Source organism: Lolium rigidum, chromosome 6 (genome assembly GCF_022539505.1).
Source record: "Lolium rigidum isolate FL_2022 chromosome 6, APGP_CSIRO_Lrig_0.1, whole genome shotgun sequence".
Taxonomy (NCBI): domain Eukaryota; kingdom Viridiplantae; phylum Streptophyta; class Magnoliopsida; order Poales; family Poaceae; genus Lolium; species Lolium rigidum.
In genome coordinates this window covers 60,391,159-60,417,906 of record NC_061513.1, presented here as the reverse complement: position 1 = coordinate 60,417,906, position 26,748 = coordinate 60,391,159, and the positions used below count along the sequence as shown (strand labels likewise).

The following is a 26,748-nucleotide window of genomic DNA, read 5'->3' as shown; positions in this document are numbered from 1 at the left end:
GAGCAAACCAGAGAAAACCGCCTGAAACCGAAGAAAACCTGGGGGAAAAAATACATCGTTGCCGCTAATAGGCCGGCCCACCTCGTCCGCCGCTTCAGGCGGGAGCGTATCGCTCCCGCAATGAGCGGGGAATAGGGATCGCCGGAAGGGTCGGTGTCTTCTTTTAAACCCACGGAGGTGTTATGGAGTAGCAAAGTTTGGCCCAGTAAAAGCCCAAATGGGTTAAGACCACCAGCCAAGACAAGTACATTACACAGCTAAACCATACATCGAACTACAAACCAGAAACAATCCTAGCAGCTCAAAACCTAGGCTGACATCAGCTGAGTAACTGAGGTCTAGTCGGTCCCTAAATACTACGTTGATCCTAACTGAAAACGGCCACTCTCACTCGAACTTACAGGCCATGCCATCCCATGGCGTTCGTGTGTGTGATCCACTAATGTCAACCACGGCCAAAGCCAAACCTGCCACCGTGCCATCCCACGAGACATGCTTTGTCGAGGCGATCTAATCTACCGCTAAACCGAGGTGTGGACAGGTACACACTCCTCGGCCAATTATTCAGATAATTGAAACCTGGATCATACTGGAGAAACTAACAGCTAGAGGTGCAGCAGGGTTACTCCATCATCCATTGCTTCCGCGACGCCTACACCTGGGCCGCGACGGCCGACTCGTCCACGGCGACGTTACCGGCGACCTTGATCTTAGCCTTGGCCATCTCCACCGCGGCGGTGGCCTTCTTGGCGTCTTCTCCCTTGACGGCCGACTCGTCGACGGCGACGGTGTCGGCAACCTTGATCTTGGCCTGGGGCATCTCCACCCCGGCTGCGGCCTTTTTGGCGTCTTCTCCCTTGACGGCGGACTCGTCGACGGCGACGATGTCGGCGACGTTGATCTTGACCTCGGCCATATCCACCGCGGCGGCGGCCTTCTTGGCGTCCTCCACCTCCTCTCCTGCCGCGGAAGGCTCTCCCTTGACGGCCGACTTGTCGACAGCGATGATGTCGTCGACCTTGATCTTGACCTCGGCAATGTCCACCGCGGCGGTGGCCTTCTTGCGGTCCTCCAGATCGTCTACTGCGGGGACAGGGCCACCCTTGCCGGCCAGCGCAGTAGCAGGGCCCTTGTTCTTCCGGTAGATGGCGTAGAGGATGAGCTGTACCATGCCCAGGAAGCAGCCGCACCCGTTGGGGATCTGCACACGCGCGCGCGTAAAGGAAAAGAAAATAAGTTTGCATCTCAGCTTCTCTTTGATGAAGGTCGTCCCTCCCAGGTAAAGAAAAAAAAATTAGTAGCACGTACGTAGATGAATGGGTCGTGGCCGAGCAGGCCGTAGATGAACCAGGAGGTGCCGCAAAGGAAGACGGAGAGGGACAGCAGGAGCGGCATGAACTCCACGCTCTTGGTCTTGATCACCAGCCTCTGCACGCACAAACACAGACACAACAGATTCAGTACGTGGAATGGATTGAGCAGATCCATGTGGTTCGGTCGACTGCGCACGCACGTACCATGACGGAAAGAGGCGCGGCATACATGCAGATGCAGGAGACGGTGCCGGCGACGCCGCAGAAGACGTCGCGGCCGTTGCCTTGGAGCGCCAGCAGGGAGACCAGCACCACCGTGGTGAAGATGGCGACGACGCCGCCCAGTAGGCCCAGCAGCCGGAGCCTGGACCTGCGCTCCGCGAAGATGAGGAAGATCACCACGTAGATGGCCTCGATCACCGACCCAGTCACGTTGATGGTCGACAGCAGGATGTTGTTCGGGGACACGAACGGCAGACCGTACCTGCAGCCCAAACCATTCGGACACAGTATTTTTCATCATGCATGCATCAGTGTGGTGCATCCAATCGATTCATTAACAATTTCACTCTCACAAATCCTCAGTGTGGTGCAAGAAAAGCTACTACAATTAAATTAAGTTGACGAGCATGCTCTTCTGCAAGTTTGTTCTGTAGCACCATTTGGTCCTTGCCAGAATGACAGGCTAAACTAACGAACCGTGACACACAAACGTTCTGTAGCACTATAGGTCACCGTCCACGGCGCTGGCAACTGGGTCCTGGGCTGGCAGTCTATCTTTCTAGGAATTTGGACAGGCTAGTGGCTAGCTACGTACGGTAGGGAGCCAACGAACCGCCTGGTTCCATCGTCTGCGGTGTTTCTTCCGACGATCGGGACATGTTTGACATGTTTCAAGACATGTTTGACACAGAATCTCCAGAGCAAATCAAATCCTAGTGACCTGCGCGGCCGTGCAAGTTGCAAGCAAGCATGCACCAAATTTAAGCTGCCGTGCATGTCTGGAAACATAGTACTGAAACAAACAAGATTCAGCATACTAATATGGTAGTCATGCGAGAGGAATGCTGTGTTGCTGCTAGTAAGCAGCTGAGCGAGCAAGACTGAAGCTTTAGTGTTAGTTACCATGCCAATAGGAGGCAGTTGAGCAGCGCCACGTTGTACGGCACGCCGGAGAAATCCTGCGTCGACTTCATCTTGATAATCCTCCAGAAGGTGACCCTGCAACACAGCACAGCGCACGCCACCCGTCAGAAGAAACAACAGACAAGGCAGCAAAATATATACAGTAGCGTTTCAGACAAGATGGAATCGAAGGCTTCAAAAAATAATGATAACGGAGAGCTGCGTCTGATATAGTATTAAGAAGGAAAACAGAAAGAAACAGCTCAGAGTACACTGTACAGAGAATAGAGAGAAAGAGCCCAAACTGTATGACGACCTCTAAGGCTCTAACCAACGACCCAACTGAAGACCTAAACTTACACTGACAACTGGAGTAGAGAAGAACAGTAAAAGGGTCGTCAGACGTCAGCAACCAACATGAAATCAGATAGAAACAGCTCAGCCGCCTAGAACCTACTGGACAAAGACCAAACGACCTCTGCTCGCCGCGGCCCATATTTGGAGCGCGCGGTTTTGATCTGTTCTATGATCTGTGGTACCAGCCTAGATTCCAGATTTCTGCGAACGTTTTTTTGGTACTGGGAGAGGCCGATGATTTCTCGTAACTACTCCTCATGAAAGAAATATCATTTCACTTCGCTGGTTCTTGATCTGTCCTATCTTTGTGCACACAAACCGCCACAGATGACGAAGAAAACCGAGAGAACTAAGTAGGCGATGCACCAAACACGGAAACTCAAAAGCGAGGCCGAGCTACACATAGCCCTTTATTTTCAAACATTCAAAAAACATATTTCAAAGTTTCAAGAGAATCTGAAGCAAAATCCAAGAGGTAGAGGAACATAGCAATGGCCAAATTAAGGAGTACTTACATCGGCGACAGGAAGAGGAACAGAGCAATGACATTGCCTGGCAAAAAAAGATACTAGCAATTAGAGCAATCCTTGAAAGGAAGAAGAAACTAAAGCCAAGGAGGATACGGAGACGAGTGAGAAGGAAGGACATCGACCATGGCGCTCACCTGAGACCCCGAAGAAGAACCTCGCAACATGCTCCATCTGGATGTGTCTCAGCGCTCCAAACTATCCTCCTCCGATTATAGCTTGTGAGGGAGAGAGGTGTGAGAAGAGAGGAGAGGGGTACTGGGCCGAGCAGCGCTCAGCTCCGAGCGCTCAGTTTCAGTACGTCGTGTGTGTGTCTCGACTCTGGACCGATCCAAGGGGTGTGGGCATATATATAGAGAGAGAGGTAGGGAACAGGGAGAGATGGTCTTGCGAGCTACTAGGAGAGAGCTTATACCTGACGGTCTTATGTTGATGTATGGCGAAAGAATATTCGGTGAACTAAAGAACACATTCACGTACGTACGCTCAAAAGTTTCAGTACAGGCCAAATAACCCATCACTAGAACGCTGTCAGTTCGTTCAAAAAGTTGGGCGCCATCGTTGTGAAAGAATAGATTGATGGGAGAGAGGGAGATGCGATGAGGCGATGAGGCGATCAGGGCGGTACATCCAACGCGTCAATCTATGCCTCTAGAGTTCAGGTCATCCGTGAGTTATTAAAGGAGAAAGAGAGACAAAATTGGTCAAGGCTCATCATCATGACTCAAACTATGCTAGCCACGAGATGGCCAAATTTGGTAGAGTATATGGTAGAACTGCAACGTGGAGTAGAGATTTCTCACCGGAATTTGCAACGGTGATAATCTCAGACTGTAACTCTATCATTCATGTCTTAATAAAATCCTCTTTTTCAAGGGAAAAAAAAAAGATGAGGCGATGGCAACTGGTCCATGTCGTGCCCTTCATGTGGAAGCTTTCAGACAGCTAGGTTTTACAACGACCCGGCTAACAAACAATAATTAGATACTAACAACTTGGTTAGCTATCTACATGCACAATTCTAACGTGTTTAACAACCTCCATCGATTTCATCCTGGTACTACCATGTTGAAATTGTTTCCAAACTACAAGGGATTGTACAGGAAGAGGTTTAGCCAGTATACTGAAAGTTCTTTTTTTTTTCGAAATGGTGATGTGCCCCGGCTTCTGCATCATGATGATGCACGCGGCCGTTTATTAAAAGGAAATTCAATACGGTCAACTCACGCATCGCCGAGGATTGATAAAAAAATCAATCAGCGAAAAAAAACAACACATACTATGACTACACATTGACATAGTCTTCTAGTACGTCGCCAACTAGCTTGGCACAAGATATCCTGAGCGACCATCAGGAGCCGTGTGCATCCAGAAGCTATGGTATCCCGTTGTCCCTCCGTAAAAGAGGGCCCAAAACTGGACTCAATGTGAGACCATATGGATAACCTGCAAGAAATGAATTTTTTTTATTAAAGATAATACCATTTCGAACCCTCCAAATAGACCAACATAAAGCAGAAACCCCAATCCGGATAAAAGGCTTAGATTGTCTATCTACTCCATTCAACCAATTACCAAACATATTAGTAATATTGGTTGGAGGCGGACGATCATAAGTGAAATTAACCGTACGTCAAAGAAGCTTAGCTAAAGGACACTCAATAAAAAGGTGCTGAATAGTCTCCGGTTCCCCACAGAAAACACATTTTGTACACCCATTCCAACGATGTTTAACTAAATTATCTTTAGTTAACATAACCTTATTACTCAAAAACCACATGAAAATCTTTATCTTAAGGGGAACTTTAACCTTCTAGAGATACTTTCTCAGAAAAGGGGTATGGTCACTCATAAGATCCTCATACATAGACTTCACCGTAAACAAACCATTAGATGTCAGATTCTAAACAAAACGATCGTTTTCTTCATTCAAGTTCACCATTATGAGTTGACGACATAATTGTACCCATGAAGTCCATTTGTTACCACTCAACACCCGCCGGAAAGTAATATTCAGCGGGTTTGAGTTAACACATAAGCTACTGTTACATTCTTATGGTGTACAATATTATATAAAGACGGATACTATTGAGTCAGCGAAGTTTTTCCTAACCAGGTATCTTCCCAGAAGCGGATACTCATACCATTACCCACTTTGAAAAAACCTCTAGAAAAAAACTCCTGCTTGACCCCCATCAATCCTTTCCACAAAGGAGCTTATTCAACCAAACCTCCATGGGACTCGTTCCGCCCAAAACTGATATCCACTCCTTTACTATCACATAAAAAAAAACCTTATGTTGCAATCAATGTAGCTCAAAAGAGAATTTTGACTGATTACCCAGATGTGCTTTCACTCCTGAATCAATAAGTATTGGAGTATGATCAAAATCAGCTCTTGTTAATGCTCGTACACTTACCAATGAAATTTTTTGTTCCCAAGAGATGGATGCTAGTCCTCTATCTAGCTTCACATATGTAGATTCTTCTCGTCGAATTGCCTGTTTGACAAACAAATGCTTAGCAGTATCACCAAAACCCCCTGGATTCCAATTAATTCATTTTAGATTCTGCAATATAAAAATTGTTTTTAATTCTTTTCCTAGTACTTTTGCGAACCTTACTAGTATCATAAACTTTTCTTTGTCTAGTTTTCTTTACCTTGACAACTGGCTTAAGATGATCCAAATGATCATCTAAGTCCAATGTGATGTCATCATCCTCAATCAAATCCTCACAAAGAGTGGATACTTTTGACGATACAAGAGTCTCCAGACCTTCCTCCTTATTCTCAATCTCAATCTTATTTTTTTCAAAATCGTTAAAATTCGTTCCTCTTCTACCATTTTAATTCCTTTAATAGGTTTTCCTATCTCTCCTTCTGATTTTCCTAAGGATACGCCTAATCGATCCTCTCTCTCAATAATTTCAGAATCTGTAATAGTAATAATAGAATATTTTGGAATTGCAAACTTATCTGTACTGAAAGAATCATCACGCAACTGTGCATTCTTCATCGCCTTCTCCATTTGGGGCATATCTGCATTAGGCTGGCCACCCAGCCGGGTACTAGACCTCACTCCATTCGTAAGCTTTGGTATTCCCCCAAATGCAATAACCTCCTTTGTAGAAGGATAAAGTGACACAATATCAGATGAGCTCTCAATTAAAGACAATGAACATGGAGAATTTGTATTATTTGGTGAAGCCCAAGCTGAAACAGAGTCCTTACCATTAGCCTTCGGAGATGAGGCAATCCCCATCGAACCCTGAAGACCTACGCTACCCGGCCCCTCTCTGGCATTCACCATCAAATCTTCCAAGATGCCACCCTTAGTTTGTTCCAATGAACTAACTAACTTAGGCTTCACTGCCAAACCTGCATCATAAGTGTTCCCACCATCAAGCAAGAAATTGGAATTAAAACCGGACATGGAATGCTCATCATTATCCAAACCCAAAAAAATACATTTTTTGAAACCTGTGCCATACAATTTGCTGCAGAAAAACCGGGCACGGAAGATCCATCAAGTGCGAGCAATGATTGCTCATCATTGCCAATCATGACTGTATGATTGCTTCTAGGAGCTTTGTGCAGCACTGGCCCACCTTCGTTGGTCTGCCGGATCTTCTGCATTGAGGCAGCGCCATTCGCAGCCAGCTACACACCAGCAGCCACAGAGGATCCCACCTCGACAACACCCCGCCGACACGCGCACATGCGGTGGACGCTGCATGGTCGCTGTTGCGCTGCTCCCCGCCGACACGCGCCCACGCGGCAAGCGCTGGCTGGCCGCTGCTGCGCTGCTCCCCATGTCGCGTCCTGCTGCACGATGCAGGCGCTGACTGGCTGCTGCACTGCGCACTGGCGGCATGCAGACCCGCCACTCGAGGCCCAACCGGGTGCAATCCCAAGACAAATCCCCTCACATGGAATCTGCTCCTAAATCAGTGCAAATTTTGTCATCTAATGGAAGATTTTCAACATGAAATAAAGACATAAAAATGGATCATTTTTGCTCAAATTTCAATCAAATGGAGAGCTACCTGGAGGAGTAAGTTTGACACTCATTGACCCAATCTGAATTGCATCAAAATGCTCAAGTTGCTCTTGCATCTCATCTCCTCCATTATTCCCACTTGAACCATCATGATCATTATTATTTGATGTTGCATCCGCATCATTTCTCTTAGGATCCATGTCCATAGCATTGCCACCACCAATATTTCCTTCTCCATGATGGGCATCATCATTCCCATCATTGCCATTATTTTCATCCACCATATTCACTTCTTGAGACCCATGAATTGTCTCCACTTCAAATTTTAATTTGAAAAACCCCCTCCTAATAAACACATCACTATCTGCAGGAATAAGATTACGATCCAAGTATCCAATCTTGGTCTGAAGCATCTTGTTCTTGCGAGTATATGCCATATCCACATCCAGGGTTTTCCCAAAAAGAGTTCCTGCCCCCATAAAGATAAATAATCTGATCTCATATCAGAAGGCAGTCCTGAGAGCCTAACCCAAACCTCTGGCAACATATAGAGAGGCTCCTCCAGAGATGACCAAAGATCAAAAGATAGACAAGATTCCCTATCAGTACATATGTAGGTGCCAAAGTTCTTCAACCTCTAAACTTCCTGCTTGCTAGGTAACTTGACTCTAAAAACACTATCCTTGAAGTGAAAAAAACTCCCAATTAAATTTCTCATATGGTGCAATTTTCTTCAACTGTTCAATTATTTCTGGGATAGTCATTGCATCACCATTTACAGTAACCTTGGCCAACTTAGGATTCTCAACTTTGGCCTTAAAAGCCCCACATGGAAGCTTAAGAAACATTAGGGCTTAATTAGCATATCCATGTATGGTTGCAGTGGGTTTGGGAGCATGCAGAAGATGACAAGCAGAAGTTGTATGATGAACAGACTCACATAGGTCACAAAAAGGCATAGGACAATCATCAATATAATGTCTTGGTTTCTTGCATTTGAAGCATGCCATCTTCTCCTCTTTTTTCTTCTTTAAGGGACCCGGCCCTTCATTCTCTTTCCCTTTTGCTGCTGCCACCTGAGGATCGGTAACCTCCTGAATTGCGACGTCACCCTGTTGTTGAACTATAGTGGGCGCCGCAACCGACAACCCTGCATCTTGGTTTGGAACCCCATCCTCATACCCCACTGCAACATGCACCTGCGACGCCCCAACAACTTCTAGAGCCTTCTGAGCCATTGTCACTGCCGCCACCACTTCTTGCACTATTTGCTATAGCAGGTCGGCATCAATGCCACCCCTTGCCACAACCCCATGTGGGTTAGCCCTGAAACGGTTATGATATCCACCCCGGCCAGTATTGTTGCCATTGTTCCACCATTGCGGATTTGCACCATAACCAAATCTGTTGCTATTTTTATTAGCTCCTCTTTGATAGTTCATACGGCCACTGCCCCAATTGTCCTCATGGTAACCCTGGCCATTGTTCATGCCGGTTGCACCACTAGCCTCGCCATGCACAAAGGTCCTCCCAAAGGAATTACTATCTGAGTTTCCTTGACCGCTCCGGCCGCCACCAAAGCCCGGGCTGTTGGAGATATGCTCAAGAGGCAATAATAAATTAGTTATTGTTATATCTTAGTGTTCATGATAAATTTTTACATCTCATGCTATAATTGTATTAACCGAAACATTGATACATGTGTGTTATGTAAACAACAAGGAGTCCCTAGTAAGCCTCTTGTATAACTAGCTTGTTGATTAACAGATGATCATGGTTTCGTGATCATGAACATTGGATGTTATTAATAACTAGGTTATGTCATTGAATGAATGATATAATGGACACACACCCAAACAAGCGTAGCATAAGATCAAGTCATTAAGTTCAGATTGCTATAAGCTTTCGATACATAGTTACCTAGTCTTTCGACCATGAGATCATGTAAATCATTTACACCGGAAGGATGCTTTGATTACATCAAACGCCATTGCGTAAATGGGTGGTTATAAAGATGGGATTAAGTATTCGGAAAGTGTGAGTTGAGGCATATGGATCAAGAGTGGGATTTTTCCATCCCAATGACGGATAGATATACTCTGGGCCCTCTCGGTGGAATGTCGTCTGATTAGCTTGCAAGCATGTGACTAGGTCACAAGAGATGACATACCACGGTACGAGTAAAGAGTACTTGTCGGTAACGAGGTTGAACAAGGTATGAAGATACCGATGATCGAACCTCGGACAAGTAAAGTATCGCGTGACAAAGGGAATCGGTATCGTATGTTAATGGTTCAATCGATCACTAAGTTATCGTTGAATGTGTGGGAGCCATTATGGATCTCCAGATCCTGCTATTGGTTATTGGTCGGAGAGGAGTCTCGACCATGTCTGCATAGTTCACGAACCGTAGGGTGACACACTTAAGGTTTGATGTCGTTTTAAGTAGATATGGAATATGGAATGGAGTTCGAATGTTGTTCGGAGTCTCAAATGGGACCCAGAACATCACGAGGAGTTCTGGAATGGTCCGGAGAATAAGATTCATATACAGGAAGTCACTTTCCAAGTTTGGAAATGATCCGGTGCATTTATGGAAGGCGCTAGAATGTTCTAGAACCTTCCGGAAGAAATCACCATGGAAGGTGGAGTCCCGGATGGACTCCACCAACCCTAACCAGCCAACCAAGAGGGAAGGTGGAGTCCATGGTGGACTCCGCCACCTTGGCCAGCCAAGGAAGAAGGAAACGGGGGAGTCCCACTCCCCCTAGGTTTCACCCTTCGATAAGTTTTGGAGTTGGAATCTTATTCGAATCTTTAGGCTAACCCTTGGGGTTCCACCTATATAATGAGGGAGAGAGGGAGGGGGCCGGCCACCACACCAGCCGCACCACCCAAGGGCATCAAGGCCGGCGCCCCAAGTGCCCCCTCTCCCCAAACCCTAGCCCCCCTCCTCTCACTTCTCCCGTAGTGCTTAGGCGAAGCCCTGCCGGAGATCTCCACCATCACCGACACCATGCCGTCGTGCTGTCGGGATTCCTAGGAGGATCTACTGCATCCGCTGCCCGCTGGAACGGGGAGAAGGACGTCGTCATCAACACCGAACGTGTGACCGAGTACGGAGGTGCTGTCCGATTGTGGTACCGTCAAGATCTTCTACGCGCTTTTGAAAGCGGCAAGTGATCGACTACATCAACAACGAGATCTAATCTCGTAGGTTTTGGAATCTTCGAGGGTTAGTCTCATGGTCTTCATCTCGTTGCTAACATCTACTAGATTAGATCTTGGCTTGTTATGTAGGATAACGTTGCATAGAAAACAAAAATTTTCCTACCGCGAACACGCAATCCAAGCCAAGATGCAATCTAGAAGACGGTAGCAACGAGGGGGTATCGAGTCTCACCCTTGAAGAGATTCCAAAGCCTACAAGATGAGGCTCTTGTTGCTGCGGTAGACGTTCACTTGCCGCTTGCAAAAGCGCGTAGAAGATCTTGATCACGATCGGTTCCGGCGCCACGAACGGGCAGCACCTCCGTACTCGGTCACACGTTCGGTTGTTGATGAAGACGACGTCCACCTCCCGTTCCAGCGGGCAGCGGAAGTAGTAGCTCCTCTTGAATCCGACGGCACGACGGCGTGGTGTCGGTGGCGGTGTAGAAGTCCGGCGGAGCTTCGCTAAGCAAACCGGGCAATATGAAGTGGAGGAGCAAAGCTAGGGTTTGGGAGGGGGTGGCCGGCCACTCTATGGGGGCGGCCAGCTTGTGGTCTTGGGGTGGCCGGCCCCCTCCCTTGGCCCCTCATTATATAGGTGGATCCCAAGTGTTGGTGTCCAAGTCTTCGAATAAGACCCGAAACCAAAACCTTCCATAGGAGGGGGCAAACCTAGCCCAACTAGGACTCCCACCCAAAGGTGGGATTCCCACCTCCCATGTGGGGGTGGCCGGCCCCCTATGGTGGAGTCCACTTGGGACTCCACCCCCACTAGGGCTGGCCGGCCATGGAGGTGGAGTCCCTTGTGGACTCCACCTTCCTTGGTGGTTTCTTCCGGACTTTTCTAGAACCTTCTAGAACCTTCCATAGAACCTTCCGCGACATTTTATTCACATAAAATGACATCCTATATATGAATCTTATTCTCCGGACCATTCCGGAACTCCTCGTGATGTCCGGGATCACATCCGGGACTCCGAACAAATATTCCAACTTCATTCCATATTCAAGAACTACCATTTCAACATCCAACTTTAAGTGTGTCACCCTACGGTTCGAGAACTATGCGGACATGGTTGAGTACTCACTCGACCAATAACCAATAGCGGGATCCGGAGATCCATAATGGCTCCCACATATTCAACGATGACTTTAGTGATCGAATGAACCATTCACATACATTACCAATTCCCTTTGTCTCGCGATATTTTACTTGTCCGAGGTTTGATCTTCGGTATCACTCTATACCTTGTTCAACCTCGTCTCCAGACAAGTACTCTTTACTCGTACCGTGGTATGTGGTCTCTTATGAACTCATTCATATGCTTGCAAGACATTAGACGACATTCCACCGAGAGGGCCCAGAGTATATCTATCCGTCATCGGGATGGACAAATCCCACTATTGATCCATATGCCTCAACTCATACTTTCCGGATACTTAATCCCACCTTTATAGCCACCCATTTACGCAGTGGTGTTTGGTGTAATCAAAGTACCTTTCCGGTATAAGTGATTTACATGATCTCATGGTCATAAGGACTAGGTAACTATGAATCGAAAGCTTATAGCAAATAACTTAATGACGAGATCTTATGCTACGCTTAATTGGGTGTGTCCATTACATCATTCATATAATGATATAACCTTGTTATTAATAACATCCAATGTTCATGATTATGAAACTAATCATCCATTAATCAACAAGCTAGTTTAAGAGGCATACTAGGGACTTCTTGTTGTCTACATATCACACATGTACTAATGTTTCGGTTAATACAATTCTAGCATGATATATAAACATTTATCATAAACATAAAGATATAAATAATAACCACTTTATTATTGCCTCTAGGGCATATCTCCTTCAGTCTCCCACTTGCACTAGAGTCAATAATCTAGATTACATAGTAATATACCTAACACCCATGGCATTCGGTGTTGGTCATGCTTTGCCCTAGGGAGAGCTTTAGTCAACGGATCTGCTACATTCGGATCGGTGTGTACTTTGCAAATCTTTACTTCTCCATCTTCGATGTACTCGCGAATCGAGTGGTAACGCAGCTTGATATGCTTCAGCCTCTTGTGTGACCTTGGTTCTTGTGCATTGGCGATGGCACCCATGTTATCACGAGTAAATGATTAATGGGTCCAATGCACTAGGAACCACACCGAGCTCTACAATGAACCTCTTCATCCATACCGCTTCGATGAAGCCTCCGAAGCCGCTATGTACTCGATTCCGTTGAAGACTTCGCCACCGTGCACCTGCTTCGAGCTTGCCCAGCTTATCGCAGACACCATTCAATATAAACACGTACCCGGATTGTGACTTAGAGTCATCAGGATCAGTGTTCCAACTTGCATCGGTGTAACCGTTTACAACGAGCTCTTGGTCACCTCCATAACAAAGAAACATATCCTTAGTTCTTTTCAAGTACTTCGGGATATTCTTGACCGCTGTCCAGTGTTCCATTCCTGGATCACTTTGATATCTGCTAGTCAAACTAACGGCATGTGCTATATCCGGTCTAGTACATAGCATGGCATACATGATAGATCCTATCTGCCGAGGCATAGGGGATATTATTCATCCTTTCTCTTTCTTCTGCCGTAGCCGGTCCTTGAGTCTTACTCAATACCTTGCCTGGTAACATAGGTAAGAACCCTTTCTTACTTTCGTCCATTCTAAATTTCTTTAGAATCTTGTCCGGATATGTACTCGTGATAGCCCTATTAGGCGTCTTGATCTATCTCTATAAATCTTGATGCCTAATATATATGATGCTTCACCAAGGTCTTTCATTGAAAAACTATTATTCAAATAACCCTTAACACTCGCTTAATAGTTCTATATCATTCCCGATCAATAATATGTCATCTACATATAATATCGGGAATGCTACGGAGCTCCCACTCACTTTCTTGTAAATACAGGCCTCTCCATGACACTCGTATAAACCCGAAGTCTTTGATCACCTTATCAAAGCGTCGGTTCCAACTTCTTGATGCTTGCTTCAGTCCATAGATTGAACGCTGAAGTTTGCATACTTTGTCGGCATTTTTAGGATCGACAAAACCTTTGGGTTGTACCATATACAACTCTTCCTCAATGTCTCCATTAAGGAATGCCGTTTTGACATCCATCCGCCAAATCTCATAATCGAAAAATGCAGCTATTGCTAACAAAATCCTCACAGATTTTAGCTTCGCTACCGGTGAGAAAGTCTCATCGTAGTCAACTCCTTGAATTTGTCGGAAACCCTTTGCGACAAGTCGAGCTTTATAGACGAGTAATATTACCATCAGCATCTGTTTTTCTCTTGAAGATCCATTTATTCTCGACAGCCTTTCGGCTCTCGGGTAAGTCTACCAAAGTCCATACTTTGTTATCATACATGGATCCCATTTCGGATTTCATGGCTTCTTGCCATTTGTTGGAATCCGGGCTCATCATCGCTTCTTCATACGTCGCAGGGTCCTCATCATTGTTATCCACAATCATGACATTTAGACAAGGATCAAACCAATCGGGAGTGGTACGTTCCCTTGTCGATCTGCGAGGTTCGGTAGTTTCCTCGTTCGAAGTTTCATGATCATTATCATTTGCTTCCTCTCGTTGCCGGTGTAGGCGGTACAGGTACAACTTCCGGTATCTGCGCTACTCGATCAACGAGTATAGATTCATCAATCTCATCGAGTTCTACTTTTCTTCCAAGTCACTTCTTTAGTGAGAAATTCTTTCTCAAGAAAGGTTCCGTTCTTAGCAACAAAGATTTTGCCTTCGGATCTGTGATAGAAAGTGTACCCTATAGTTTCCTTAGGGTATCCTATGAAGACGCATTTCTCCGCTTTGGGTTCTAGCTTGTCCGGTTGTAACTTTTTTACATAGGCTTCGCAACCCCAAACTTTCAGGAACGACAGCTTAGGTTTCTTATTAAACCATAATTCATACGGTGTCGTTTCTACGGATTTTGATGGTGCTCTATTTAAAGTGAATGCGGCTGTCTCTAATGCATAACTCCAAAAAGATAACGGCAAATCAGTAAGAGACATCATAGAACGAACCATATCTAAGAGAGTTCGATTACGACGTTCGGACACACCGTTTCGTTGTGGTGTTCCCGGCGGTGTCAATTGTGAAAGTATTCCGCATTTCTTTAAATGCATGCCAAACTCATAACTCAGATATTCACCTCCACGATCGGATCGTAGAAATTTAATCTTCTTGTTACGTTGATTTTCTACTTCACTTTGGAATTCCTTAAACTTCTCGAAAGTTTCGGATTTATGTTTCATGAAATAGATATACCCATATCTACTCAGATCATCCGTGAAGGTTAGAACATAACGATAACCACCGCGCGATGCTACGCTCATTGGTCCGCACACATCGGTATGTATGATTTCCAATAAGTCGGTAGCTCGCTCCATCATACCGGAAAATGGAGTCTTAGTCATTTTTCCCATCGGACATGCTTCGCATCTATCAAGTGACTCAAAGTCAAGTGATTCTAGTAATCCATCGGTATGGAGTTTCTTCATGCGTTTCACTCCAATATGACCAAGACGACGAGTGCCACATATAAGTAGAATTATCATTCAATTTAATTCGCTTAGCATCAATGTTATGTATATGCGTATCACTACTATCGAGATCTAACAGAAATAAGCCATTCTTTTGTGGTGCTCGACCATAAAAGATATTATTCATAAAAATAGAACAACCATTATTCTCAGACTTGAATGAATAACCGTCTTGCATTAAACAAGATCCAGATATAATGTTCATGCTCAACGCAGGTACATAATAACAATTATTTAGGCTTAAAACTAATCCCGAAGGTAGATGTAGAGGAAGTGTGCCGACTGCGATCACATTGACCTTGGATCCGTTTCCAACGCGCATCGTCACTTCATCCTTCGGCGGTTGTCGTTTATTCTTTAGTTCCTGTTTCGAGTTACAAATATGAGCAACCGAACCAGTATCAAATACCCGTGTACTAGAACGAGAACCGGTGAAATGAACATCTATAACATGTATATCATATATACCTTCTTTCTTCTTCTTGACAAGGCCGCTCTTCGGATCAGCCGGATACTTGGAGCAATTACGCTTCCGGTGTCCCTTCTCCTTGCAGTAATAGCACTCAGCATCGGGCTTAGGGCCGTTCTTAGGTTTCACAGGAGGCGTGGCAGCTTTCTTGCCACCCTTCTTGAATTTTCCCTTAGACTTGCCCTGTTTCTTGAAACCGGTGGTCTTGTTGACCATCAACACTTGGTGCTCTTTCTTGATCTCAATCTCAGCAGCTTTTAGCATGCCAAAGAGTTCGGGTAACTCCTTGTTCATGTTCCGCATATTGTAGTTCATCACAAAGTTCTTGTAACTTGGTGGCGGTGATTGAAGGACACGATTAATCCCCGCCTATTAGGAATCACTATTCCCAAGTCACCGAGTTTCTTCGCATGCCCGGTCATGGCGAGCATGTGCTCACTAACGGAGCTGCCTTCTTCCATCATACAGCTGAAAAATTGTTTCGATGCTTCATAGCATTCCACGGCCGCATGAGTCTCAAAAATAGTCTTCAACTCTTTCATCAACTCATGAGGATCGTGGTGCTCAAAACGTTTTTGAAGATCGGATTCCGGATCGCATAAGATGGCACACCGAACTTGAGAGTACCGAGTTTTCCGAGTCGCGTAAACAGCTTTTACTTCATCGGTTTCGGTTTCGCAGGAGGGTCACCTAGCGGTGCATCAAGCACATATTGCAGATTTCCGCCAGAGAGGAAGATCCTCACATGACGGAACCAATCGGTGAAGTTGCTACCGTTGCTCTTAAGCTTTTCTTTCTCTAGGAACTGGTTAAAATTGATTGGGGACGCCATCTCTACAACATATATTTGCAATAGTTTAGACTAAGTTTATGACAAATTGAGTTCAAATTTTAATTCTACATAATTAAAAATCTAGATGAACTCCCACTCAAAACAATATCCCTCGCATTGTCTTAGTGATCACACGAACCAAATCCACCGCACCTAAACCCGATCATCACGAGAAAAGGTGTGATTTCATTGGCGAACACTCAAAGTGTTCATCATATCAACCATATGATTCATGCTCTACCTTTCGGTATCATGTGTTCCGAGACCATGTCTGTACATGCTAGGCTCGTCAAGGCCACCTTAGTATCCGCATGTGCAAAACTGTCTTGCACCCGTTGTATGTACTTATTGAATCTATCACACCCGATCATCACGAGATGCTTCGAAACGACAAGACTTGATAACGGTGCTACTAAGGATGAACACTTTATTATCTTGAGATTTTAGTGAGGGATCATCTTATAATGCTACCGTCGCGATCTAAGCAAAATAAGATGCATAAAAGGATTAACATCACATGCAGTTCATATGTGATATGATATGGCCCTTTTGTCTTTGCGCCTTTGATCTTCATCTCCAAAGCACGGACATGATCTCCATCATCTTCGGGCATGAACTCCATCATCGTCGGCGAAGCACCAAGGTCAATGGCGCCGTCTTCATGATTGTCCTCCATGTAGCAACTATTACAACTACTTTGAAATACTACTCAACATGAAATTTAAAGACAACCATAAGGCTCCCGCCGGTTGCCACAATACAATAATGATCATCTCATACATATTCATCATCACATTATGGCCATATCACATCACCAAACCCTGCAAAAACAAGTTAGACGCTCTCTAATTTGGTTTGCATATTTTACGTGGTTTAGGGTTTTTCGATATAGATCTAATCTACCTACGAACATGAACCACAACGTTGATACTAATGTTGTCAATAGAAGAGTAAATTGAATCTTTACTATAGTAGGAGAGACAGACACCCGCAAAGCCTCTTATGCAATACAAGTTGCATGTCGAACGAGGAACAAGTCTCATGAACGCGGTCATGTAAAGTTAGTCCGAGCCGCTTCATCCCACTATGCCATAAAGATGCAAAGTACTCAACTAAAGATAACAAGAGCATCAACGCCCACAAACCATTGTGTTCTACTCGTGCAACCATCTATGCATAGACACGGCTCGATACCACTCGTAGGATAACGTTGCATAGAAAACAAAAATTTTCCTACCGCGAACACGCAATCCAAGCCAAGATGCAATCTAGAAGACGGTAGCAACGAGGGGGTATCGAGTCTCACCCTTGAAGAGATTCCAAAGCCTACAAGATGAGGCTCTTGTTGCTGCGGTAGACGTTCACTTGCCGCTTGCAAAAGCGCGTAGAAGATCTTGATCACGATCGGTTCCGGCGCCACGAACGGGCAGCACCTCCGTACTCGGTCACACGTTCGGTTGTTGATGAAGACGACGTCCACCTCCCGTTCCAGCGGGCAGCGGAAGTAGTAGCTCCTCTTGAATCCGACGAGCACGACGGCGTGGTGTCGGTGGCGGTGTAGAAGTCCGGCGGAGCTTCGCTAAGCAAACCGGGCAATATGAAGTGGAGGAGCAAAGCTAGGGTTTGGGAGGGGGTGGCCGGCCACTCTATGGGGGCGGCCAGCTTGTGGTCTTGGGGTGGCCGGCCCCCTCCCTTGGCCCCTCATTATATAGGTGGATCCCAAGTGTTGGTGTCCAAGTCTTCGAATAAGACCCGAAACCAAAACCTTCCATAGGAGGGGGCAAACCTAGCCCAACTAGGACTCCCACCCAAAGGTGGGATTCCCACCTCCCATGTGGGGGTGGCCGGCCCCTATGGTGGAGTCCACTTGGGACTCCACCCCCACTAGGGCTGGCCGGCCATGGAGGTGGAGTCCCTTGTGGACTCCACCTTCCTTGGTGGTTTCTTCCGGACTTTTCTAGAACCTTCTAGAACCTTCCATAGAACCTTCCGCGACATTTTATTCACATAAAATGACATCCTATATATGAATCTTATTCTCCGGACCATTCCGGAACTCCTCGTGATGTCCGGGATCACATCCGGGACTCCGAACAAATATTCCAACTTCATTCCATATTCAAGAACTACCATTTCAACATCCAACTTTAAGTGTGTCACCCTACGGTTCGAGAACTATGCGGACATGGTTGAGTACTCACTCCGACCAATAACCAATAGCGGGATCCGGAGATCCATAATGGCTCCCACATATTCAACGATGACTTTAGTGATCGAATGAACCATTCACATACATTACCAATTCCCTTTGTCTCGCGATATTTTACTTGTCCGAGGTTTGATCTTCGGTATCACTCTATACCTTGTTCAACCTCGTCTCCGACAAGTACTCTTTACTCGTACCGTGGTATGTGGTCTCTTATGAACTCATTCATATGCTTGCAAGACATTAGACGACATTCCACCGAGAGGGCCCAGAGTATATCTATCCGTCATCGGGATGGACAAATCCCACTATTGATCCATATGCCTCAACTCATACTTTCCGGATACTTAATCCCACCTTTATAGCCACCCATTTACGCAGTGGTGTTTGGTGTAATCAAAGTACCTTTCCGGTATAAGTGATTTACATGATCTCATGGTCATAAGGACTAGGTAACTATGAATCGAAAGCTTATAGCAAATAACTTAATGACGAGATCTTATGCTACGCTTAATTGGGTGTGTCCATTACATCATTCATATAATGATATAACCTTGTTATTAATAACATCCAATGTTCATGATTATGAAACTAATCATCCATTAATCAACAAGCTAGTTTAAGAGGCATACTAGGGACTTCTTGTTGTCTACATATCACACATGTACTAATGTTTCGGTTAATACAATTCTAGCATGATATATAAACATTTATCATAAACATAAAGATATAAATAATAACCACTTTATTATTGCCTCTAGGGCATATCTCCTTCATGTTATTCTAAACGTTCTTGCGGTAGGAAATTTTTTGTTTTCTATGCTACGAATCCCATCACGGGCCGGCACCAAAACCCTGGCCGCCACGCCCTCCTCTCTGGTTCTGACGTCCGCGCACATCACCGCGACCATTGGCACCGGCATACCCACCACGAGGATGGAATCCTCCACGCCCATGGTTAAAACCTCCGCGCCACGGATTGAAATTTTGGTCGTCATCGTCATTCATGGTGGTACCAGGTTGCCGCCGATGCATGACCGGCACCCCAGACTCGATCCTTTTCCACGCCAAACCTAACAGACTGTGGAAAGCCCATCCAGCGACGGCTCCCCCGACCTTAACCTGATATGTTTGGCAAACACCGTTGGATCGGAAATTTTCCGTGGCCACAGCAGCTCGATGCATCATGTTATTTGGGCCCCAACGAGCCAAATCCATGTTTCCATCAGCCCGCGTTCTGGCCGGGCCCAGACCGCATGATTTTGAAAAATCCGATTTTCTTGGATCATGGACCTTCTTGCCGAGCGCCGGCGACCAACGTCTCCGGCGAACGACCGTCCACCCTTCCAAACTATCATCTATGAACACCAAGGGTTCAAGCACTGGCATGCTTAAGGACGGAGACAACGTACCTTCAGATTCAAGCTCGATCGCCGCCATCGCCGCCATCCTCTGAACCCTATGCCGATTAATCCTCTTGATTGCCCGCCGCGCCAGCTCCGACGAGTTTTCCGAGATATCTCTATCACTCACCGAAGAGGGAGTCTCACAGAGATACCGCAAGGGATCTCGATCACCGGCCAACAACACCTCTTCCGCATACCTGTCTTCCTCCTCATCGGACTGCTGCAGCACCCAGAAGCGACCTCCAAGAGGACGCTCCGGTGACCAGCCATCCTCTCTCCCCGTCTGGACCGTCGCTGGCGGCGGCAGAGTGGGATCGCCACTCGTGTCGCCAGACGCCTGTCCAATGGTCATTTTTACGGGAAGCACCGCCTATCAGTTGAAGTGGGGCTACTATTTCCCAGTATACCGAAAGTTGATCATTTGTTAATACAAAACACACATCGAGAGCTTTGTGTGCCACCCTTTCACGAACAAAGTGGGCAGTCTACTCTGCTGAACCTAGTTCAAGTATGGAAGATGGGATTGGCTGCAAAGTAAGTTGCGCTCAGATGGTCATACCACAGATTTGGAGCACTGACTCAAGAAAATTTTAAATTCTTCGATGCATGAATCGACATAATATCACTTGTTGCATTTGCTATTGTCTTGTATTCGGCTTCTCTGCTAGACCGTGACATCGTAGGTTGTTTCCTGGAGCTCTATGCAACAAATTTAGATCCAGGGAAAACTGCAGGCCCACCTCATCCAAACACCCTGTCTAATATTTTTCGATAATGGGCACTTTATTACTTTGAGCAATAGACCCGGTCTCTGCATAGCTAGACACACACAGCCGTACAATAATTGTTATTACAAAATCTCCACCGAAAACACCACGGCAAGTACATAAAGTTATCGAAATACAAAACATCTAGCTAGGTGGATCCAGGCGCAGATCATGCTGCCACCCATGTTGGGGAAAAAGTATCCCTCGCCGTATCCTCCAACCGTGAAGACAACTCTGTAAAGAGTTCTCGATGCTCCACCCGCTGAAGTGGCAACCATGAACGAACTGTAGTTATTCGGTATATGACCTGCATAAGAGAAGAAGAAACATTATTAAAACCTTGTCATTTATACATAGCCACAACAACCAAATAACGGTAATCGCTCTCATCCTAATAAAATTTTTAAACCTAGTATCCACACCATTCAGCCAATTGCCAAAAATATTGGCAACACTGCCGGTGGGTATAAGGTAGAACCTATCTAGATGGTTGACCATATAGATTTAGCAAACTTACACTGGAAAAATAATTGCTTAATGGTCTCATCATGATGACAAAAGACACACTTCTTACTTGCATGCCAGTTGCGTTTGCCAAGATTATGCTTAGTAAGAATGATCCCACGACGAAGATATCATGCAAACACTTTCGGTTTAAGAGGTATCTTCATCTTCTAAATTTTGAAATTATTATCGACCGAAATATCAAGCTGAATTAAAGCATTGTACATAGAAGCCACTGAGAATGAACCACTCCCAGTAAGGTTCCATCAAAACACATCAAACTCCTGCGTCAATTGAACTGAATCAAGACGCTGAAACAAGTCATTCCAAGAATCTTGTCTAGGTTCAATGAGACTTCTTCTGAACGTCACGTTCGGTGGAAAAGTTCCAACATCTTAGCAATAGTATCGCTTTTGTGACGCACGATACTGTATAATATAAGATATTATTCTCGAAGCGTGGCATTACCTAGCTATTTATCCTCCTAGAAACAAATTTCCGACCCATCCCTAATAACGAAAAATCTATATGGAAAGGAAAACATCTTCGTATCCATAAGAACTGCCCAAAAATGCGAGTCTCCAGGTTTCTAATATACCTAAGATAACGCCTTTGAGCCAACATACTTTCTCTTCATGAGTGTTTGCCAAATACCGTCCTCGGTGAGAAGCTTAGATAGACATTTTCTGAGTAGGACCCTGTTACAGGAGATCATAGATTCCAAATCCTCCATGATCTTTGTGACAGCAAAGCACATTCCACTTAGCCCATCGATACTTACCCTGTCTAATCTAGATCAGCAAATCTAGTAAGTATCAAAGATGATTATTTATGTAATAGCAACCCAAAAGATTTGAGTCTGCTTGAGATAACGCATGATTTGTGTCACATTAGTCCAGTGCACAAGACTAGGGAGTGGCCAAAAACTGACGCACTTTATAAACACGGAAAGAAATATCTAGACAAGTCAAAATAAGGGCAGTGTTTCCACCACACTTTCATACCATGTAGCATCATCTAGGGACAAAGTCATTCCAACAAGGCGAGAAAGTTTCTCGGTCGTGCATCAGTGATATAGATTAGCCCAATAGTGACGCTGTAAAATCACCATTAGTGGCTTTATTCTACCACGCCACTAAAATGACGCAACTGTTATTTGTTACTTGTGGCATTGCCCTGAGCCACAATTATGGATCTAATCATGGTGTGTGAGGACAACAAGCCACCATCACTAAGTGCACCTCCAGCCAGCCCCTGGGAAAGGCCTCCAGGAGCCTGTTTTTTCATCCGGACGGCAAAAAATGATTTAGTTGTATCTTCGGATCCTCGTTTTCGTCCGAATTTGGGATTTCATCCATCCGGCGAGCCCATGTCAACCCCCCCCCCCCGACGCGCTCAGTTAGTCCAGAGGAAACAAAAGCGCGGGAATCGTCGAGGGAAAGCTCTCGCGCTCGTGGTGGCCCCGATCTGTCGGCGAGAGAGATCGTCGTCCTCATCGCATCCACGCGCGGTAAATGCCTGCCGCCGATCAGTTCTCTCCCGACGCGTAGCTACCACGCGGCGAAATTAATGTCGTCTGCTCCCTCTATTTATCGCGGAGCTACGACGCCTGCTGGCATTCACCACCGCCGTTTCACCTCTCTCCCCTCTCCTCACGTCAGAAAACATCAATGGCGGGTTGGATCCCCGGCGACGGCGCGGCAAACAACGGTTTCGGGCGGCGGTCCCTCCATCAGTGGGAGGGCAGGCTGATGTACATGGCTGGGTACCCAGCGCCGCCGGACTTCCGCGCTCCTAGCGGTTGGCGGCTAAGCGCGGGAGGCGTGCTAATCCCGCCGCCGCCGCAAGGCACCGCCATTGGCGCAGAGATCATGGTGGAGCTCGCTTCCATTAGCGACGAGCAGCGCGCTGACCCACAGTTCTTCCCCGACAACTACGCTGTGTGGTCGGCATACTTCTGGCAACGCTACGACCGGGAGCTGGCCTCCTACGAAGGCCCTCCTTCCCCTCCCGCACGCAACAATGCCGCAGGCCGCCGTCGTTTGTGGAGCGCGCCGGGCCATACGCTGGAGGCCGTTCTCGCGCACATCGAGGGCGGCAACTACCCCGTGCTGCAGATGCCGCCGCCTAGGTTGGTGCCCTCCTTGTCGCGACACTATGGGAGCTCCTGGGTGCCACGCGCATGGCACCCTCGTCCTCGTCATCGGGCTCGGCGTCTCGATCGGCGACGAGGTCGTCTAGATCCGCTCCTCCTATGACGCCGAGGACAAGCCTACGCCCCGTGAAGGACGAGCCCGCGTCTCCGCCGAGCAACCGAGGACGCAGCACCGGTGGCATCATCATCCGCGAGAGGAGTGCCCCGTCTCCACCTAGCGGGCACGTCTGCCTTGTCCAACCCAGGCGCGAACAGGGCACCGGCGGGCGGAAGCGCAAGCCAAAGAGGGAGGCCGTAGCAGCGACCGACCACGCCGTCGAGAAGGCCACGATCCTCGAGGCGGTGATAGCGAGGTCGCTGAACGATACTCTGCCCATGGACGACGATCTCGCCTGGTCTAGGCAGGAGTGGGAGATGGAGGAGGTGGAGCAGTAGCAACGGCTGTTGGAGGAGACTGCGCGGCGCCGCGCTGCAGTCATCATTTTGGAGGACAGCGACAATGAATGGTACCGGCCGTTACCGTCGCCGCCACGCGTCGGCGACCCTTGCCAGGGTTCTAGACGTTGGGGAGACCCCGGCCAGAGCAGCAGCAAGCAGGCGCCGGCCATGCCGCCCAAGTACGACAACGACGACGGCGGTGACTACACATCATTCTACCGCCATTTCGGCATGTAGAACACTGTGTTTTCTGTTTAATTTATATGTTCCCCTAGCCAAATTCAAATATATTACAAATTCGGCCTATATATGTACGAACTCATCTATATATGTTAAATATCTCTAAATTTAGGCTACGTTTGAATAAATTTCGCCATGCTCTATACGAATTCGGCCTATCGCCAAAATTTTCCTGAACTCGCCGCTGGGAAACTAGGCCACCCTAGGCTGAAGTTTACATCCATCCGGCGCTATTTAGCGCCGGATTTCGGCCTGGGGAGCCCAACGACTAGAGGTGCTCTAATGGAGTAGGAAAGTTCTAGAATCCACCCCACCAAAAAAAGTGTGTCTACATGTGGCGTATAGAGCGACACGCCACGAGTCGGCTGCATAATCCCGCCAAGTTAGCGTTTGATATTCCATACAAATATGAGTGGGAAATTTAAAACAATATGAACTAAAATTTTGAAGGGGATTTCATTCAAATGTAATTTTTTTGCAGATTAGGATGAAATTTGAGTCATAATCTACTGGCATCAATTGAAGACACTGAAGTCTAGGCCATCATCTTCACCACTATTGTCGTCGCTGCCGCGGTCATAGTCATCATCGATGGTGATGATGTTCTTCTCATCAGCTGACCATCGGTTGGAGGCCTCCAGCAGCAAGGCATGATGACACTCACCGATGTTTAGCAGGTGGCGGTGAGGCCATCCCATTAGCCGTCATGGTGCAACGCAGGGTTGCATGGAGATTCTTATAGGAGATTCTTATCCTTGTTGGACAACCGGAGCAGGTTAGTCCCGTCCATACTTCCTTGTTATGGGCCCAATATAAGATCCGCACCAATCAATGCTCTTCTTCGTGACCCTGCATACCCATCATTTTGTCACGCTCATATATTCGGTGGACTTCTTCCATAATTGTGGCTTTACCCACGATATGCTATGGACAATTCGTTATAGATTGTAGGGCACCCTTCGTTCAACAAGGATGGGAGATTAAATCAATCCCAAACTACTTTGAAGCAACCAAATCACAACGTTGCCCTATCAAGTCCGCTAGTATGCGAAAGGTAAAAAGATGCAGTTTAAGTTTCTGTCGCACTCCAGATTTTATGGTTAATACACAATATACGGTGCAAGAATCATTGAACGATATTTGTTGTTAATCCTATCTGAATACATACCTTGTCGCAATAGAACCTCCATCAACTCAAACCATGGTTCCCTCGCCCACCACACACTCATATTCATAATTGTAAAAGTAATACTTTGCTTTTAAATGCAGGAATGAAAGAACTAATACTTTGCAAGTAAATTTATAAAAAAATCAAATGGAATGAGCAAGCATTGAAATTGCCTAGTTGACTGCAAGATTATGCAGCAAACACTTCGGTATGTGGTAACTCCAAATTCTTAAAATAGCATCATTGTGATAAATACAATGTATAAAGAACTAGCAAAGTTACTATTATGCATAATATATGATATGCATTCACCCTAAGGGCAAACTAATCCCGATGATTTAGGATTACTGAGTTGTAGTGATTTCTTTATGATGTGTTCCATTTTTAGAGTGGGTTCACAAACAATGTTTTATCAGGGTTGTGGTTTAATAATTTGGAACTTTTGTACAAAATGTAAGTGTTGTCACAAAAATATAATAGCACATAGTTTCTTATAGTTGGCACACTAATAGCATATAAAATAGAACTGTTCTTTTAAGACTTACGGGAGATGGTTTAATGTTTACTGGTTAGATAGTTCAAAAGAATAACTTTTAAAGAACACATTTCTTTATGAAGACTAAGTATTTCAGATAAGAGTTATTTTCTTCTATGTTTTACTATGTTTCTATGTTTATCTCAAAGTAGTTATTTGATGGAACATATGAAGAAGATAAGTTAATATCCACCTAATATTTGCATATACCTAAGAAAGCATGAGCATGCAAGGTAAGTAAACTTTATTGACATAACCATGCATTGTTGCTCTAATAGTTGATAACACTTTTGTTACACGAAGGATGGTGATTAAGGTGATAACATGCAAGTGATAAACTAGGGTTCACATTTATCTGGTACTACTTGATCACATAAGGGTTATAAAAAATGAAGACATCAAATTAAAAATTCTATTTTCATCTTGGGTTTATAAGTAGAATAAGAACATGCAATTCATTTGTTTCGTAAGGATTCTAAATAGTTGTTTCAGATAAGACAATTACTATTAATAATTTTATAGGTTTTTAAAATTATATTGCTAAGGGATATTAAATTAGGGTTTCACATATGATTAATTAGGGTTTCACATATTTCATGCAACTTTCAAGAAATAATTTTAGATTAAAAACTAAAGTTAAGAAAGAATCTTTAAATATAAATGGATAATGACTTCAAAATTTTCTAAATTTAATTATTTTTAGAAAATAATAATTATGATAATATGTTTCTAGGTTTTAAGTATTAATAATTGTGATTTAATGATAATATTATAAAATAAACTACTTCTAATGTTTACTTGAGTTTTAAGACCATTCTAATATTTTAGAAATATTACTAATTATCATTTATTTTCTCTTGGAATTTAGAAATAAAGAAAAGGCATAAGGTTTCTTAAACATTGGCTTAT

The 26,748-nt window shown here is 45.4% G+C and overlaps 1 protein-coding gene across 1 annotated transcript; it reads right to left on the bottom strand.

Moving 5' to 3' along the window:
• Window positions 1-652: 652 nt before the first annotated feature.
• Window positions 653-3,496, bottom strand: LOC124668344 (bidirectional sugar transporter SWEET1a-like). The gene is made up of 7 exons (XM_047205506.1): window positions 3,460-3,496; window positions 3,311-3,347; window positions 2,439-2,534; window positions 1,518-1,797; window positions 1,309-1,428; window positions 1,031-1,201; window positions 653-715 (listed from the first exon to the last, which is right to left on the bottom strand). Exons 1-7 carry the CDS (start codon window positions 3,494-3,496, stop codon window positions 653-655), a joined length of 804 nt encoding a protein of 267 aa, XP_047061462.1.
• Window positions 3,497-26,748: the final 23,252 nt, after the last annotated feature.